Here is an 18778-nt window from a genome sequence, read left to right as displayed (position 1 = left end):
CTTCCCTAGAAAAATCCAAGCATCGACCTTGGAGATACGGTAAGCTCTGCTCCCCTCCCACGCTGATTATGCTGTAAGTTGACTATAATTGGGCTCTATTTAATAATTACCGTTACTCTGTAATTATCACTTTTTGATTTTTCTCTTTGTTAACATTTGCTGGGGAGGGGGAGAGGCTCTTCTGCTGTGCCAGAGAGGTAAAGATGTCTCAGATTCAAGACGACGTGGATGTGCCACTTGCTGCTGCAGTGTTTAACCAGGCAGCGATCAAAACACCTTTCTAAAGTCACTCGTGTCACAGGCAGCAGTGAAATGCTGGGGGCTGTTCACTTGCTGTTTCTACCCCCAGCTAACCAGACACAAGCTCCCATACGCACAGGAGAGGCTAATTAAAGAGTACAGGTGAGCAAGGAGTGCTTCTTAAGAAGCCATTATTATTGAAATGAGACAGCAAGGGAGGCAATGGGGAAGGATCCTGAATGAAATGGGGGAGGAAGGGAATTAGAGGGAGAACAAAGTAAAAGGGAGAAGAAACAGTCTAGGCAAAGGAGGAGGACCTGACTGATGGAAGATGTGGTGGAGGCGCAGAAACCAAAACAGCAATGTTCTTGCTTTAACATCTGATTTTCTCCTCTACCCTCAGAGTCTGAAGGGCTCAGACACCCTCATTCCCAAAGGCTCCAAGCAAACGGTCCAACATCCTGGGGCTAAAACACAGTTTGTGTTCATCCTAGACTGCCCTCAGCTGTGCATGCCCCAGCTTAGAGAGGCTGGCTCTTGCTCCAGGGGCCAGAGAACACCTTTAGCATGCCAAATCCTTCCCTGCAACACGCTCCAGACAAGCTGCTACCAAGCACAGCCTTGGGGCTCCAGGAGAGGTGGCTGCATACCTGTCCAGACCTGCAGGATAATTTGCCTGAGCAAGAGAGACAGTCAGAGGTGAGCCTAAAGAGAGTTACCCTAGCAAGGCCATCAACTCCTTCCTGCACAGCCCACTAGGAACGTGGGTTTCCCTAGCTAAAGGCTGCTACGCATTGTCCCACTGAGCACAAGGCAGGATTATCTAGTTCTGCCAGCAGCAGTTATCACCAAGCAAGCAGTTGCATTTGGCTCGTGCCCATTTAGCAGCCTTGGGCTGATGGCCTTTTGGACACGGGCAGTGGCAAAACCAGCCTCTCTCCCCACAAGCACAGCTGCGTTTTTACTTCACTGACTATGGAGAGGCTCAGTAGACCACACAAGTCTTTGCTTTCTCAGCTGAAGTCACAAGGAAAGTGGAATTTGAGCCCTTGCATTTTCGTCTTTTGCAGAAGACATTTTTCCACGGGTCAACTAGAGAGCAGCAACAGAGATCTCTACTGCCCACTTGGGCTGGGTCTGAAACTGTGAGTTACAAAAACACGTATCCAAACCCCTTGAGCCATCTGGAAAATCACTCTGGCTATTCCACACTTATTAATGCAAACTCCTGCCCAGGCAGAGCATGCAATATCCACGTTATCCTCAAACTCCTCAGAAAATAGGCAACTGCAATAGTGTCCCTGCTTCCATCTCTCCTCAAGACCATCCCACCACCCTTTTCCCAACCCTGTCTCAATCGAATGCATTGCTGGTGAAAGGTGTAATCTTCTCCAGCGAGACAGCCGTTTCACACTCCACGTGCATCACTGCAGGCAAGGCATCCACAGGGCAGATGTTGTGAGAGGGCTCAGAGACCTGAGAAACCTTGTCAAAGGACACCTCGTTGTTTTCCATCTGCAGAGGAGCATGAGGGAGAAGCTGGGGGTAGCTGAGGGTCACCACTTCCTTCTGATACGTGGTGTCATGGTGGTAGGAGACCAGCTCATTGCTGAAGTTCACCGTCTCCACTGCATTGCTGGGGCAAAGGCAGCCACAGCCCAGGATGGTTGCAAAAGCTCTCCGAAAGTCTGCATTGAAGGCATAGATGATAGGATTGAGGGAAGAGTTGGCCCACCCGAACCAGACGAAGATGTTGAAGACAGTCTTGCTGACACAAGGTAGCTCTCCTGGCTCACGAAGGTCGAGATTACAGAAGGGCACCATGCAGTTGAGCACAAAGAAGGGCAGCCAGCAAAAGACAAAGACGCCCATGATGATAGAGAGGGTCTTGAGGACCTTAGTCTCCTTCTTGAAGGAGTTCTTCAGGGAGGCGTCGTGAGGGCAGTCACTGCTGTGGCAGTTTTGGGCATGTTCCACCGCCCTCTCCAGGGAGGAAATCCTGCGGATCTGCCGCTGGGCAATGCGGAAGATGCGGGTGTACGTCACAATCATGATGGCAACAGGGATGTAGAAGCTAACGAGAGAAGATGAGATGGCGTAAGTCCTGTTGAGGCTGGCATCACAGTTCTCCTCCTCCCCGGTGATGTTAAAACCTGGCTCCTGTTGGCTAAGGAGCTCACGATCCTTGTGCCACTTCAGCTGCACAGGGATGAAGGAAATCAAGAGGGACAGTAGCCAAGCCACTCCGATCATGATGAAAGCCACGTGCTGCGTCATCTTCCTCTCATAGCGGAAGGGGTTGGAAATGGCCCAGTAACGGTCCACGCTGATGATGCACAAATTGAGGATAGAGGCTGTGGAGCACATGATATCAAAAGCCACCCAAACATCACAGAAAGCCCCAAAGGGCCAGAACCCGGCCACCTCGGTGGCAGCCTTCCAGGGCATCACCAGTACAGCCACAAAGAGGTCAGAAACTGCCAAGGAGATAACAAAGAAATTGGTGACCTTAGAGCGCAAGTGTCTGAACTTGACCACTGCGACACACACCAGGGTGTTACCCAGGAGCGTGGTGAGGATGAGAAGGAAGAGTAACGCTGCTGTCACCACACGGAAGGACAACTCGGAGTTGCCTTCCTCTGCCCAGCTCTTCCTACTACTGGTGTCATTGATCACATCCTGCCCATCTCCTTCCACGGAGGAGTAAAACCCATCCATGGGTTCCCCTTTGTTCCAGTCCCTGGAGAGGTTTCACAGCTGTTCAAGTCCCCATCGGCATCCAAAACCCCTTTTTACTGCTCCGCTGACATCTCGGAAGCACCAACTGCAATCCTCCCAGCTCTCACACTCTGCCAGATGACCCAGCACAAGGAAAAGTGCTTGAAGCTCTCACTCCTTTCCAAGTCTCCAGCTGACAGCGTGGCGTTTGTTTTTCTCCCTCTTGCCTCCCACCCCACTTTTCTTTCTTTGCAGCCTGTCGCTCACAAAGAGCTGGCACTCACCTCCGGCACTTGAGCGGGCTGGGAAGGCTTTGTTGCAAGTCTTCCTCCCTCTCCTCTCTCAGCAGCTCTTCATCCGTTGTTGATCTGATGCCTGCTACAGAATCCCAGTCAATCCCTTCTGCACTGGCCAGGCTGAGACTTGCTGCCAGACGCAAGAGGGAATCTGAGCTCTCTCTGCTCTTGCAGACGGACCTTCTCTGCTCATAAACCAGGCTGCTCTGCTGTCTGCTCTTCCCTCTGTTGCTAATTGCCTCTGGATTTCACACAGGTGAGATCCCTCTCTGCCCGCACACCAGGTCCTCTACTCACCAGGTTGGTCCTCTGTGAGCCAAGAAGAACATGGCATTGGGAGTCCGCAGCTGACAGGGTAAGTTGCTTGGGAATTAGGTGATAGGATTGAAGGGGTAAAATAACAAACATTCAAGTGGGATTTGAGGGTCTTCAATGCAAATCAGGATAGAAATTCAGTGTGCTTCATCTCTGAATAAGAGATGCCTAAATTCACTGCACAGGCATTGAGCCACGGCTCAGATATATGACCCTAAGGCAGTTACTCCCCCCTGGCCTGAGCTGCCCAGCTGCAAGTGATGCAAAACTGGCATTTACTTTCCACTGCAAAGTTCCTTCAAGTCCACAGAAAAAAAAAGGAAAAAAACCACACACACAAAAAAGCTTGTACAAATCTGAAACTTTTTTCTTTCTGAAAGTATCAGACAACACAGTTTTCAGACAGTCTTTCTTTCAGTAGGGGTTATGTGTAGAACCAAAGAGGATGCTGAACACAGCTTTGATAGTTTTTTTTTATCCTTAATAAACATGAGTACTTTCAGTAAAGTGATACAAGGTAGCTTCTCTTTCAAGTTCACCATTCTTTCTTTAATGCCTAGCTAATTCCACATTAATTCCTAGCTAATTCCACATTAGCAATCGACTGACAGCTGAAAACATTAACCAGAAAATCAGGATGTCTCTCCAGCACAGTACCCAGCCCTGTCAGCAAACAGCAGTCACCCCCAAGAGGTCTCCTTGCTATCCTTACCAACCATTCCTCCAAAAGCACAGGAACTGCTCTTCCTTCTCACCCAAGGGCCGAGTAGAGCCAGACAGCCCCAGCCTGCTGCCTTGCCTGTCGTGCCAAAGGTGGGGGGACGGCCTGGTAGTCTGCTGGGACCGAAAGGCAGCAATCACAAGCGTCGTGGTACTGCAGAACTGGGGGCAGCTCTGGAGGAATGAGCAGGGCTATCCCCCCTAAAACTACTCCTCTTCCTACGCCATAAAGATCTCACTCCAGACTGACAAGCAAATGGCTCTGCAAGACTCTCCCTTCTTATGTTGAGGGGAAAAACACCACAGTATTAGGGACCATGTCTGACCTACTAAGGCACGGGTTAGTCTTGGAAGCACTTGGAATCCATCACTTTGTAACTAAAGCCACTCTGTAAGCAAAAGGGCTCCTTTGATCAAGAAATGTCAGAAAAATCCTTCAGGAGGCAAGTTTCCTCAAGAGCCAGTTCTGTAAGGGCTGCTTAAACGGGGACCTGCTTTTGAGAAAAGCCTTGCTGGTAAACTGGCCAAGGTGGGAAAGAACAGCGAAAGCTTTCCAAATCAAACTGAAAAAACAACCAGGCAGCTCAGCATTAATTCACTCATTACATTTGATAGTTGCTGTAGTGTATCATGATGACCTCTGCCTTTGCCTGTCACGTACACCACTTCTGAAGAAAGCAGCAGCCAATCTATACAGTGTCAGCTCAGCTGCACTGAGATTTAATTAACTTGATTCTGTGACCCAGGCTTTGCATAAGCCCAGCTAGAGCAGGAACTGCCCAAGAACAACTTTCAAACAAGAGTGCAATTATTCTCTTGAAGATACAGCACCAAGCAGCTTACTCCTAAAGTAAACAGCACGCTTGCTTTGTGACAGGTTAAAGAAACTTGTTGCCAGCATGTCACAGCATTTACTTCTGAAGGCTTTGTTTAATTAAGCCTCATTAGTTCCACCGTCTGCAGCCTGCTCCTGCCAAGTGCCTATGCCAGGAAGAGCAGCTAGATGGCACCAACAGCCGGCTCATGGCTCAGCACTTCCACCTGGGTCTTTTGTGTCAGGCCAGCTCCCTTCCTCCTTACCAGAATTTCATCAGAGGAAAAGGAGGGCCATGTAGCTGCCCAGACACCACAGGACCCTGGCAGTGCACTAACCCGTGCAAGGATGCATGCAGATGCGGTGTCATCTCTGCCCCAAAGGGCATTTTTCTCATATTCCCTCTACAGGGCACAAATATTTTTGAGATCTAAGTTGCAAGACACAAACAACAGGATGCTTTCACTGCTCTTCAAGACAGCAGCGATGGCAGATGACCTGTCATACAGCATTAAATCATGGCAGAGGCTTAGACTAGGAGCTCACGGCACACTTAGGTTGCACGTGCTAAGCCGGGAGGCATTCCAGGAAATCATTCCTCAAGATACGAGGAAGCCTTCCTCCTCCTTAGGAGCTTAAAAACATCCAAGAAAGGATCTCACCCTTGCACACAACTTACACTGAAGCAGACATTCAAAGCTGGGTTGGCGGGGGAAGATGGGATGGGAAGGGATCCAATACATTACCCAAGTTCTGTGCATCTCAGAGGACACGCAATGAAGGATGGACCGTTAACTCTGCTGTTGTAAGCAAGCAAAGTACAGTTACTCAAACAAAATACAGGCAGCTACTCCTGCCTGTTAGATGCAATCTTCTCTACTGAGAAAACTGTTCTGCTGCATTATATTCCTAAACAGTTGCACCATTTCCTCACATAAGCACCTGCTATTTTTTCTGAGAATCAAGTTAAGTACTATTTTAAACAGCACTCAAATATGATAAGGTTCCAGTTTGGTGGCAATTCAGCTCTAGGTTTTTGTATTTAATTTCCTCACCCAGCAAGAAGCTGCCCTCTATTTCCCTTCCCTGCTGTCTCACCAAAATATACTTAAAATTCTCTATTCAGCCATCTTGATTACATTCCCCACTTTGCATCAAAGGAAGAAAATTACAAGCCACTTCAAATAAAGCAGCAGCTGCTTGGGTTTAACTCTTATATGCCTCTTCCAGAATGGTGCTCTCAGATACATTACAGAATTACAGGAGAGTATTTATTCCTACAGGAATCACTTTGCACTTTACTTCCACAGAAGGTACAAGTTCTGATAGCAGGGTAGAAATGAGGGATAGTCAGATCCTTTAAAAAAAGATCCAGTGATATTGGCTGTAGGCAAGACCCGAGCCCTGCAAAAAAAACCCACAGTAGCTCTCCAGGGACCAGCATGCCAGTTCAGATCAAACCTCTTGCCAGAGGAAACAGGCTTGACTGCCTGCAAATTCAAAGCTTACTTCAGGCATCTTAGTATCAGAGGGAAGTAGGAGTAACGTGTTTTGAATAGTTTATATACCAGGTTACTCCGTTTAGATTCATTGTCTTTAGGCAGAGGAAAAAAACATACTAGTCTTCTCGGCTGCACTGCTTAATTACAGTCAGAACAAGAAGTGAATTACAATCAGAACAAACTGTCCCAGAATAAGGCTTAACCAAGGGGTCAGTTAAGAGAACTGACTTCCTGGCATAGCAGTTTTCTCCATGGCCACAGCAAGGTGGCTTAGGCAAAGGACTGCATCCTGCGTGGGCCCTGAAATTGCACTAGTTTGTGAGATGCACAATGATGAAAAAGTGGAAAGCTAAGACAAGCTGAAGCAAAGAAGCAAGCCTTTCCAAAACGATACTCATAAAATTAAGGCGCCACAACCAAAAGCCAGTACAGGCTACTTGGTAAAAACAAACAACTTGTTAAATGATAGTAACTGTTGGGCTTTTTTAAACACAGAGAAAAGGCTCAGGGAACTCAAAGTCTGGTACAGCAGTTATTCAATTTTTTTTTTTTTTTTTTTTTTGAGAAAGCAGCCCAGGAAACTGCCCATTTACTTTCAGCAGACAAGTTTTATAGATGCAGAAGCACAGCTGGAACAGCACTAATATGGCAGTGATCTGTGGCACAGAGAAAAGGAGGCACCACAAGGGACTCTGGTTCCTCCCCTTTATTACACATAGGCAGAAAACACAGTGGTTTTTCTCCCGTTTACTTACAAAGGAAAGGAATACAGAGCTTCAAGTCATTTCACATAATTCCGTGTGCAGCCTGGGTAAACTGCTAGCTGGCTACTGCACACCTTCTCTGTCAGGAGTCTGCACTCTTGTACAAAGTGACTATGAAGGCAGAGCCAACGCAGCACCCTAGTGACACCTGTAATTTCTTCCCCTGTCCTCTGGGGCTAAAGCTGGCTCACCACTAATTAATTAACAGGACATGGGAACTCCAGCCCTACTTTAGCATTCACTCAAGCTGTCATCCACACGGCTCGAACCATGGAGCTTGGTACAGGAGGCAGCATAGAAACGGTGACAGGAATACATTCCGAGTCAGGGATAGGTGCAGAGAGAGGAGGACTGGTAATGCATCAATGTGTAGCTAGTCACTCCCCTGCCACACACAGGCTCTGTGTGCAGAAAGCCCAGTTAATAGCACATTCCCCTCCTGAAAGAATTCATTTATTCATGTTAGGTATCAGGCTTTCTGCTCTTCCATGTGCATACACATAATAAAAAAGTGACCTGCAAAAGATGAGTAAAGACAGCCTCTAAAAAAACACCTTCGGTTGCTGTGCTTGGGGTTTTTTGCATGAGAAACATTTACAGAGTTTTGTTTTGGGGCTTTCTGGTAACCCATAATCCTGTGGAATCGCAACATCAAGACTGAAGGCAAAGTCAAGGCTGTTGTATGAAACCATTCTCTCAAAGGGAAAACGATGCATCCCTTCTCCTCCCACCCCAAATCACCCAGTATGAGAGCTCAAAGCAGATCACCCTGCAGCTCCCAAGAAGTTTTGCAAACAGGGAAGATACAAAAATAGCAAGCAGCTCAAATTTCAAGTAACAGCAAGCAGAAAATTGTATTATAGTGACCGCAAGCCTTTGTCACAACAGGCAGCGTAAGAAAATCCTTAATTTAAAATCTTTTGCAGGTCTCCCTTTTAAGGCCTTAGTGTCATTACAGAAAGAGGAATTATTTTTGTCTTGTGCTTGCAGTTGCTGCCCCCTAGAGCAGCAACAAAATCTCCTACAATTTAACAGTTACAGTGTCTAGTTGTCCACGACCGTGCAAAATACAGACAGGGAGGGATAGAACTATCAACAGGTGTTTAAGCTTGTTGCAGATAACTTATGTCAAGGACAGTACTTATGTGCCAAGTGTTTTAAACAACCACACAAACAGCCAAATGTTGAGCAACTGCAATACCGCCGCAACTCAGATTCTCAACATCAGCCACAGCAAAAGGGAAAAAAAAAAAAAAAACAAACAAACCAAAAAACAAGCACTGTTATGGACATAGAAGAGTTTATCTTCACTGGGCAGAATAGTGAGTTGCGTTCCCAGAAGGGAAGACTGGATGTCGCAGAGTGACTTGGGAATCACAAGTCAAATTGAGACCAGTGCAGATGTTGGCACAGAGATGACAAACACCAGCTGGGGCCAGTTCCAGAGTGGATTGTCATGGCAGGAGATCCTGTTGCTGAGCAAAGTGATATCCATGAAGAACAGGGGAGCATTACTCCTCTCCCCAGAAGTTCTAGTCATTAGTTAAGGAACCTTAAGACAACTTCTCAAACTGCAGCAACAGGATGCTGTTGGGTCTTTAGAGATTCAGTCCCAGAGCTGTTTTGGGTTCAGAGGAAGCAGAGGGAGTCTGTTGTGCCAAATCTATGAAGAAAATTGCAACAGAAAGAGATCAGTTTTCATCAGTAAGAGGGACTAGATCAACCACGTCCATAACTAACAAATACCATTTCAGAGCACCTCAGTGCTTCAATATTCAATTGCATTCTCTTGGAAACCCATGCTTCCTGTTTCATATGCAATGCTGAGCGTTCTTCTGCTCTGAAACCTGAGAACATCAGCTGCCCAAATAAGGAAAAAAAACCTATATGGACAGTCCTGTGTAATCGTTCATTTACAGATTCCTGAAAGAAAATTCAAGTCTATTTACCCTGTCCAAGACAGGTCTAGGGAAAACTCAGCATGCAGTTCACACCCATAAGCTCTGGTCACTCATTGTTACTAAAGAAAAAGACTAGTTTATTACTAGTTTAAGCAGACATCATACCTATAACACATAAGACATAATAAGCATTCTAGGACAGAGAAGATGCTGCGTGCTTGGCAGCAACAGGCACGAAAATGCTGGTTTACTTTATCACTGTTAACATAATGTACAAAAAACACTGCCTGGCTTTGTTAAACAATGACACACACAAAAAAAAATTAGTCCAAGCACTAGCTCCTTCATAGGGCCTTCAACTTTTCCTATACGCCATGGCAAAAAGTCCAGGCAGAATTTCTAGCAAAGAGGGCAGTTCTCTCAAGACTGAGTCTGGTAGTGAAAGACAATGCCATTGAGCATCTGGCAGGGAGACCAGGAGGGCTTGCTTTCAACCTTGTAACTGGAAGCGGGAAAGACTCTGGCTCAGACTTTAGTTCTGCTAGACATCTTTCATTTTGCAAGGCTGTCATAGATCCTAATAGCAGCTAGCTAACATGACTTGCTAACATCCTTACCTCCATCAGAAACAGAGAGCTTTTCCAACTCAGCTTCAAGCTCAGCATCAGAAATGGGTGGATTCAGCACCTTCTGGGGAACAGGAGGCAGATCTACAGGCTCCTTAGTTGAGTCCTGGAGGAGACTGTCCAGCTCCTTCTCAAGTTCCTCCGTGTCCATCTCTGCTGATTAAAGAAAACATTCAGTTCCAAACAGAATTAAGTAGCATATTCGCAGTACAGACTAAAGTCCAATTTTAATAGAGGTATTATTACTCCCATCCATCATTACTCATAACAACAACGAACTCCCTGTGCTTCTTCAAAAGGTGAAAATTCAGTCCTGATCTCAGGGAGAAGCTATTCCTTTACAAGCCTTTGTGCTGAGACATCTAAGGGCAAGAAAACATTTCAGCAGAGACAAACAAGCTGCAGCACCACACAGGCCAAAGGCAAAAGATCTGAAACAAAGCAGCAGCCACTCTAAAAATAGATTTACATCAACGTTACACAACTCTGAACTGAAATCCACCAGCACTTAGAGACTGCAAGGATTTGCAGATGCACAAATGCCACTTCCCCTATAACCCACTGTTAGAGCAAACTTGTCAGTCATCACTCCCTTCTCAAGGCACCAGTAGCAACAACCTTGGTAAGCTTAACAAGTGCTTATCATCCCAGGAAGGAGGACTAGACATATGTGGGGAGGGAGCAGGGAAGGGATGGAAGCACAAAGGGCAGTGGCAAGAGAAGATGAGCAAAGGATGAAAACCCCAGAACATACCTAGACCATTGATCCCCACTCCAGCCAGAGTCTGGGCTACTTCGTCTTGAGTATCACAAAGCTGAGGAAAAATACACAGCGTTTGACACAGAATATAAGCTAATCTTATGTCTTACTGCAGCCACCTATGTCAAAAGTAGAAATAACAAAAAATTTCAGAAGTTGACTTAAAGGCAGCAGGTACTAGTGCAAAAAGAGAGACTTCCAACATGACCGCTTTTTCAGTAGCAAAAGCGGTAACACAAAATATTATTTAGTAAGTGCTACAAGACCAAGTAGCGTGTTTGAGGATCAAACCCAAAACAGAATTTCACAGACAAAAAAAAAAATCTCCCTAACTTTAGCTTTTTTCACATAAGTAACAAGCCTATATTGCAGCTTAGGCTAACAAAAAAAGGAAGCTAAAGACCAATACATCTCAGCTACGAAATTTTACAGACAGCCCCTCAGCTCAGTAGCTGAAGCCACCATTTAAGTACATGGAGCTGAAGTTGCTAAAAAAGTAATCCTTTTCTGTTTTTCACACCAGCTTACACAGACAGATTACTCTCTTAATTTCAATTCATTCAGAATAAACTCGTGTCCCTTCCCTTACTGAATTGCAGAAGATTATGGGTTAGGCAGTTTTAAGACCCTGGTTTTATGCACGTAGTTGCATTCTAGCTTCCAAAAGTTATGACTTGTATTTCTTAATACATCTCGCTAAACATTTTCTAAGGAAGTTGTGTGCTTGCACAATATTGCTAACCAAAAGAACACGAAACGCACAAATTTAACGTAAATTGTGATTACTAACCAACAATACATAAAACCAAACACAGCCAGTTATCTGGAGCCCCCTGCTTGCTGATCTAAAAAGATCAAGATTAAGTCAGTTTGCTCTGGTGACACATGGAATAGAAACCAAACAGCACCAGAAGCCTCAGCATTAACAGCTAGGCAATCTTGCTGTGTACAGCTACACACTACTTGCTTGTTTATTTAGATGTGCTCTTATTTCAGTACCTCTTGTATCTGATCCACCAGGTTCTCTGCCTTCTCCACAGTAACATCCTTCATAGACAGTTTCAGAGCTCCCACACCAGCCTGATAGGCATTAAATACCTTAAAAAAAAAAAAAAAAAGGGGGGGCGAAAGAAGGATGCACAATGCTAACTAAGAACAAACTACAGGCAGTGTAAGCTTCTCTCAAGACCTGTTATCCAAGCAGGACCCTCAGAGAAACACTAGCACGCAAGAAGAAAATAAAGCCACAAGCAGGTTTATTCAGCACAATACCTCAACATCAGAGCAGAGAATAAAGTCTTGCCAGCCAGCTTACACCCCTCAGACATGAGCTCTGACAAGCAGGTAAAGCAACACAAATGAGAAGAGCAGGGCTAACACGAGAAGCACAAGACAAAGTTAACACATTACCATCTGGTCAGTCTGGGAGGCATATATACGATCCAAGATCCCCTGCACTGCATCCAGCTTGGAATGAAGCTCTTCAATGCGCCTTTCCGTCCTTCGTTTCGATTTCAAACATCTCAGCGCCTGGAGACATTACATATGCAGACTTGGATCACAAACCAGGCAGCAGCCAAAGGAAGTGTAAAAAAAATAGCAATCCCTGTGCAGCAAGGCACACATACAACAGCTGGTTTTTAAGAGCTAGATATTTCCATTTCTCTTCACCACATCACTCTGGACAAATATATTTTTATCTTTACCTTAAAGGAGACCTTTGGCCTCAGAAACACCACTTCAACACATCTAAGTTCAAGTATACAGTGGCTAACCCTGGTCATTATCTGCAGTTACGGACCAGCTCCAAGACACCTAACTTGTAGTTCCTCCCAAGTAGAACAGTACTTACCAATTGCTTTTTCCCAGCTCTACAAGCACTCCGGGCATCCTCTTTACACCTGTACAGATGCAACAAGGAAAAGCAGCTTATTCCTTTGCAAGCAGTAGTTATTTCACAAATCAGCAACCATCCTCACTACCCTGCTCTAATCCAGAGGTGACCGTGTAACAATGCATTTTGGATACAACTACCCTTAAGCCACTGTTGCTTCTCAGAAGTAGTCCTTGAATGCATTCCAAATCTTTGCAAAAACTTCTGACATCCATTCACTGCATGTTGTTTTCATGGAGACAGGAAACAAAGACTGAAAACCTGCCCTACCACATGACTGTGGCTGCTACATTTACTGAACAGGAAAGAGTGACCTGCACTTTCAGAAAGCAGCAGCTTTGTTCTAACTATGTCACGGGAATACAAAGTTCTACATCACACAGACGTTCTTCCCACCACCCTTCCCCAAATTACTTCTCTGCTTCCTGGGAAAGGGACTCCACCTTCTGTGACAGCAGCTGCTCGCTTTGCATCAACTGATATACTCCAATGTCCACATCATTCATTGGGGAGACTTTGGCATGAAGACCTCGGGCAAACTTCACTATCTAAAGAAAGAGAACCACATGCTCAAGTCACTTGTCTCCAGAATCTGTGCCTGCACTAGAAATACTTTCACTCTGATGGAAGGGAAAGACGCTTTTATACCCTCAGTTTAAGCCTTGTAATAGATCGATGAGGACGTACCAGTCACCATATAGTCCAATATTAAACTAGACAGGATCAAGTAACATCAGTGTGAAAACAGGAAGCCATAATGGAACACCCTAAAGATTTAAAGCTGTCCTGGTGCTCTGAACAGTGTACACCAATGTCACACTTCGAGTACTTCAGTACGGAACTGTACAGCACAGAACACTATAGGGAAACATGCCATCTTAGAGATGAGAGTGCCTGCATCTCTGTAGTTACTGACAGACAGGAAAACCTTTTCACAGAAAGTGGAACACTGATTCCAGTGGCGTGGAACGATTTTAATTTGGGTAGCTGGGAACAGTCAACTTGCAGGTAGACAACTACAGTATCTGCCGATTTTCTAGCTGTTAAATTACATAGGTAGTATTACAAACGTTTGAAGAACCTGTCATGCAAGAATGAGGATTTAATCTCATCTATAACCAGGTTACAATGTTGGAGTACATAGAATTTCCTTTTCCAAACAAAAAACCCCCATATTTAGCCAATAAAGTATTCTTTCCAGCCAGGTGAAATGCAAGACAGGGATTATACCACCCAAAAGCAGTCACCTTTACCCTGTACCTTCTCTCCATTCTGTTCCAGGATTGTGACCCTCTTTTCCTTTTGCAGCTGGAGAAGCAACAAGTAGAACGTCCTTTCATCTGGACAAACACTGGCACAGAGGGAACGCAGCTCTGACAGGGCAACAACAGGGTGAGAAGAAAGTGCAGAGTTCTGATATAGGCGATAAACTTCCTCTGCTTTCTCCTGAAAGGAAGCAACAGAGCTGTCTATTAGTTTACACAGCACTCTTCCTTCTTTCACAACAGCTGCCAAGTCCACACCTGCTTCCTCCCACTCACTGAAGGTGAAAAGTTAGATGCATCATATTTTGGGCCAGAGAGACTTTCAGAATGAGTTGTATGTTCACTTTCAAAAGCAATTACAGTGCTTTAAAAAAAATATCATCATTAATGGAATGAAGAACAGTACAGTTTTCCACAAGAACCAAAACTACACTATTCACATTCCCTGTGCAAATGCTATGGAACAACATAAGAACTACACAGGCAGCAAGCTGGCTTCCTCTGCCCCTCTTGAAATGCCCCTGCCCCCCGCCCCAAATTAAACCCAATAAAAGCTTTTCTTTAATCCACACTGTAATTGTGCTCATCGAGTCATTTTGCATCATTTGTATGTAGACAAAGGAAAAAGAAAAGTTTTCCCCATTTCAGGTGAGAGTTAAGGTCCACTTAAGACTATAGAAATAACTCTTTCCATCCACCCCCAGATTCCACATCAAGGCTTGTGGTTTTCCAGGCACCTTTTCAAAAGGTTTCTCTCCTCTCCCATGCACACACCCTCTGAAAGGGCTGTGGAATACCCACTGCAGAGGGAAGACACCATCTGCTATCGGACTAACTACAAAGAAAGGAACGCACCTAAAGAGTTCTTGCATTTCTACTAGTCCCAGTCATTGAGACGCCACTTGCATGCAACAGCAGCAAGTCTTGGTGCTAATTTTAACAGTCACACAGCAACACAGAGAGGGACCCAAGGTCTCAACTGTCAGCACTGCACCATCCAAGTCAGACTGAGCAACAATGAGTTACATGAATTCACAATGCAACCCACAGGTCTACCACTAACAATGTGCCAAAGAAAAGGGTCTTTGACAGGATCCAAGGGCAGTTCTAATCACGTCTGAAAAGGCAAGCTGAAAGCACAGGGTTTGAAGTGAAAGCAGCCTTTAATAACACACATGCGAGTTCAGCTCGATGATCCATTGGACTGACAGCCAGCGACTTCTACTTCACCCATTTCTCCCTACACGGATGGCACTCAATCTGCCAATACTCAATACTACACTTGGACAAACTCAAACCTGAGGTTTACAGAGGTCTCACAGCATACTACTTGCCTTCCTGGACAAGCAAGCAAGCCTGCCCCTCCCATTTCTTGGAAGTCAGCAAGAAGTCACTAGGTTGGTTTCAAGGAACATGTGTAGATATAAATTACTTCTTATCCCTGAGTTATTCCATCCATTTCTCTACAGGCTTTTAAACACCTAAGGAGTACAAACGAAGGTCTATTCAACCCTGATCCTTCCTTGATAGCACATAAAATGACTTGTGATTTTTCTGGAGATGCATATTCTTGAGAAAGCTCTCAACACCACTCACCTGAAGCAGCTCCACATAAATCAGAACTTCCTCCTCCTCAGGTATTTTACTGTCACCCAACACACTGGAAAGAGTCCACTTCAGGGGCTTCAGAATGAAGACTCCCACACCCCAGGAGATCCAGCTGCTGTCTACACTGGCCATGAAGTCTGACTCCCTCTGCAGCTTGCCACGTCTAGAGAGAAGACATGCATGCAGAACTGAATACGGTCAGTCCTAAACCCTTCCACTGGCATGAAGCAAGAGTGCCAGCATGGAGAATTTTTAAATGAAACATTGCTCTACACTTTGTACATCCACAGTCCCAGTGGCGTTTTCTAACTAAAAGTTAGTTTCTAGCTAAAGTTTGACACGTTACTACTGGGTATGAAAGTACACAGAGGTCTCCACTCCTCCCTGGCTTCCTCTGGACACAAGGGTCTTTTGTTTACTATTTTTCCACTTTGGCAAGTTTCTCCAGGTTTTCTGACTTAAACTGATGAGGCATCAAACAAGGAAATTCACGGGGAGGGTCACTTTTTAGAAGGAACAGTTGCACATTTCAGGATGCTTCATTTGCGTGTTAAATTGCAAACATAGCTTTTCTCAGATCCAGAGATTTTATTTGTTATGTTACAGACACAGACTCTGCTAGCTCCTGCTGTTCTTGAGTCTTTTCAGGGTATCCATCCCAGGCTTTAGTTTCGCAACACAAAACACTTGGTTGCAAATACCAGTGCACCGCATCCTCACATGCCCGTACACCGCTACATACCATTCGCAGCTGGGTCATCGAAACAACTGTTTCAGGGAACATAACCCGATTTAACACAAAGCTCCCCCTGCACCTATGAGGTCTCCCAGCACAGTATTCCCTTGGGATCCCCTGCACTCCCCACAGCCCGCTGCCCTCCCATGCCTCCTGCGAGACCCAGGGTGAGCTCCTCTGACTCCCTGTCCACGCTTTACCTTGCACAGGGCTCCCAAATTCTCCCCGCACAACATATCCCTGTATTCCCTTGGACCTCTCTGTGCTCTCTCCTCTCCTTTGCGAGCCCTGGTACGGCAACAAAACCCCCTCACGCTCTCCCACACTCCCACCACTTCGCGCAGGCAGGCACAACCCCCCTTCCAAGAACGGCACCAAGCCTTCCCTCGTGTTCCCCCTCGCACCCCTCCATTTATCCAGCACCCTGCACCGCTCTCCCTGCCACGCACACAGCGAGCATCTTCCAGGCTGGCACAACATGGAGCTCTCCCTGCCCGCATCCATAAGTACAAAGCTCCCTTACACCCCCTCCTTCTGCGACCACCCCTCCTCAGCGTCGTCCCCCCTCCCCAGAGACCCCCCCGAGGCCTTCCCTGCCCTCCAGCCCCCGCAGCGGGAGGGCTGCCAGGCCCAGGCCCCCCCCCACCGCCGCCGCCACCGGTACCTGAGGAGCTCCCGGAGGACGGTGCCGAGGCCGAGCGGGAGGCTGCCGCGCCGCTCGAAGCCGTGCTGCAGGTCTCGCAGACAAGTACGCACGGCTCCCCGGCGGCGGCCGCGGGCCAGCACCAACCCGACCCAGAAGGCCATCTTGCTGTCCCACTCGGTGCTGTTCACCTCACGGCTCTGCTTGAAGGCCGAGAAAAGGAAAGCCATACGCTCGTCGTCCGTCTCCCACTCGGGCGGCAGGTCCCCCGCCGGGGCCGGCCCAGGCGGCTCCCCCCCCGGGCTGCACATCTACGCGAGCCCCCGGCTCCGCCGCGGCCTCCGCCCGGCCGGGACCCGCCTGGCTGCCGGGGAGACACACACAGCGCATGCGCACTGCTTCTCCCCCCCGCGGCCGCCTTTGTGTGGGCCGCCCCGCACCCCCCCCCCCCCCGCCCGCCGTGGTACGGCCCTGCGCCTGCGCACTGCGCGCCGCCGCCTTCCCGACATGCACGGCGGCAGCTAAGTGGGGCTGGTCGAGGCCTCGTCCTGCTACCCCCCCCCCCCCCCACCCCAAAACAGACACCCCCGGCCTCCCACGTGCGTGACATCACGGGGTGATGTCATCGGGGGTGATGTCATTCTGCAGAATGGGGCCCCTGCCCCTTGCTGGAGTCAGGCCTGGAGGCTGAGGCCCCTGGGGGCCTGCCCTGGGGGGCCTCCACCTTGGGCCCCACGCTGGGGCTTGTCAGCCTTGCCCCCTGCGCCTTCCAAACCCAAGCAGGAGCGAAAGCGAGCGGGCGCCTGGCGAAAACGCCAAGGGGAGCAACTTTTCGTGCTTTGAACCACACAAGATTAACATGGGAAGGGGTCTGCCTGTGCTTCAAATATAGAGGGACCGAGTTAAAACTAAGCTGTTGTCGTTTTATTTGCGTTTTGTCACTTTATTTGTGTCGCTGCTGTGGCGTACAGCCCCGCACGGGCTGCTGGCGGGCACGCACAGAGGCGATGGTTCAGCCGGGTCAGCCATGGCTGCAAACATCCGAGACTGGAGATCTGCCGTCCTCCCAGGCACCTGCAGCACTGCACCATACCTTCCTAGCAAAAATCCCCGCCGGTAACAGTGCACAGCCGTTTGCACAGGCAGGGTTGTGCAATCGCTGATGGCAAAGGGCGTGCTGCGCACACGCGAACCCCACAGACCGCACGGGGCTGAGCCGGCGGCACCGCGGTGGCGAGCGGGATCCTCCCAGCGCCGGCTCCTCCGACTGCTGCAGGCAGCTGGTGCTTGTTAACGGTGGAGGAGATCTGAAGAGGGAGAAACCGCATAGCTAAAGCGCCTGCCTGACGTCCCTGACCTACGAGCGCACCCTGAGAACAGCGCGGGCCGACACCTGGCCTTGCCGGGGCGGCTGAGGGCCCTGGCGGCAGTGCTGCTTCGCGAGGCCTCGAGTCTCAGCTAAGATCCACAGATGTTGGCTTTCCTGTCTTTTCACAGCTGCTTTTCTTTTTTTCCTTCATGTGGCAGCATGATTGCCATTCTCCCCAGTTCCCCAAGGGCAACAGCCTCGCATCACGTGAATGTCGGGATGCAGGAGAGGAGAGAGAGATAGCAGGAGAGGAGAGAGAGATAGGAGTTTCTTTGTGCGAAGCCTGATGTTTTCAGAGCAAAGCTCAATGCTACTGAAAAAAGGGGACCCAAACGCTGTCGCTTAAGCAGAGCTGCCAAGTTCTGGGTATTTCTGTATCACTGCATTCACCATATGTGATATTTCTTGTTTCTTGCAGAGCAGGGGGGAATCGAGCTGTGTCTGGGACCTCAGCGCTGGGGGGCCCTGTTCTTCATGGGCACACTCTGTGGTTAATCGGCCCTTGCGTGATGGAGACAGAACCATTAACACCTCCAACACATGTGCTGGGACTTTGGACTTTCCAGGTTTCTCAGATGTGTTTGGCTTCTCTGAGAGGCACAGAGGG

General features: G+C 47.7%; 2 protein-coding genes across 2 annotated transcripts; both read right to left on the bottom strand.

Annotated features, from left to right (window-relative positions):
- Positions 1-758: 758 nt before the first annotated feature.
- Positions 759-7068, bottom strand: LOC115349762 (D(1) dopamine receptor-like). The gene has a single exon (XM_041128240.1). The coding sequence runs from the start codon at positions 2956-2958 to the stop codon at positions 1594-1596; it is 1365 nt and encodes a 454-aa protein (XP_040984174.1). The 5' UTR covers positions 2959-7068; the 3' UTR covers positions 759-1593.
- A 228-nt stretch (positions 7069-7296) lies between these two features.
- CHMP7 (charged multivesicular body protein 7) lies at positions 7297-17192 on the bottom strand. Its single transcript, XM_030034412.2, has 10 exons — positions 16824-17192; positions 15412-15586; positions 13811-13996; positions 12965-13098; positions 12509-12557; positions 12067-12186; positions 11656-11754; positions 10651-10711; positions 9888-10049; positions 7297-9032 (listed from the first exon to the last, which is right to left on the bottom strand). The coding sequence occupies exons 1-10, from the start codon at positions 17111-17113 to the stop codon at positions 8968-8970; spliced, it is 1341 nt and encodes a 446-aa protein (XP_029890272.1). The 5' UTR covers positions 17114-17192; the 3' UTR covers positions 7297-8967.
- Positions 17193-18778: the final 1586 nt, after the last annotated feature.

This window comes from Aquila chrysaetos, chromosome 13, assembly GCF_900496995.4.
Source record: "Aquila chrysaetos chrysaetos chromosome 13, bAquChr1.4, whole genome shotgun sequence".
NCBI lineage: Eukaryota > Metazoa > Chordata > Aves > Accipitriformes > Accipitridae > Aquila > Aquila chrysaetos.
The sequence above is the reverse complement of the archived record's forward strand: the minus strand, read 5'-3'. Positions and strand labels throughout refer to the sequence as shown.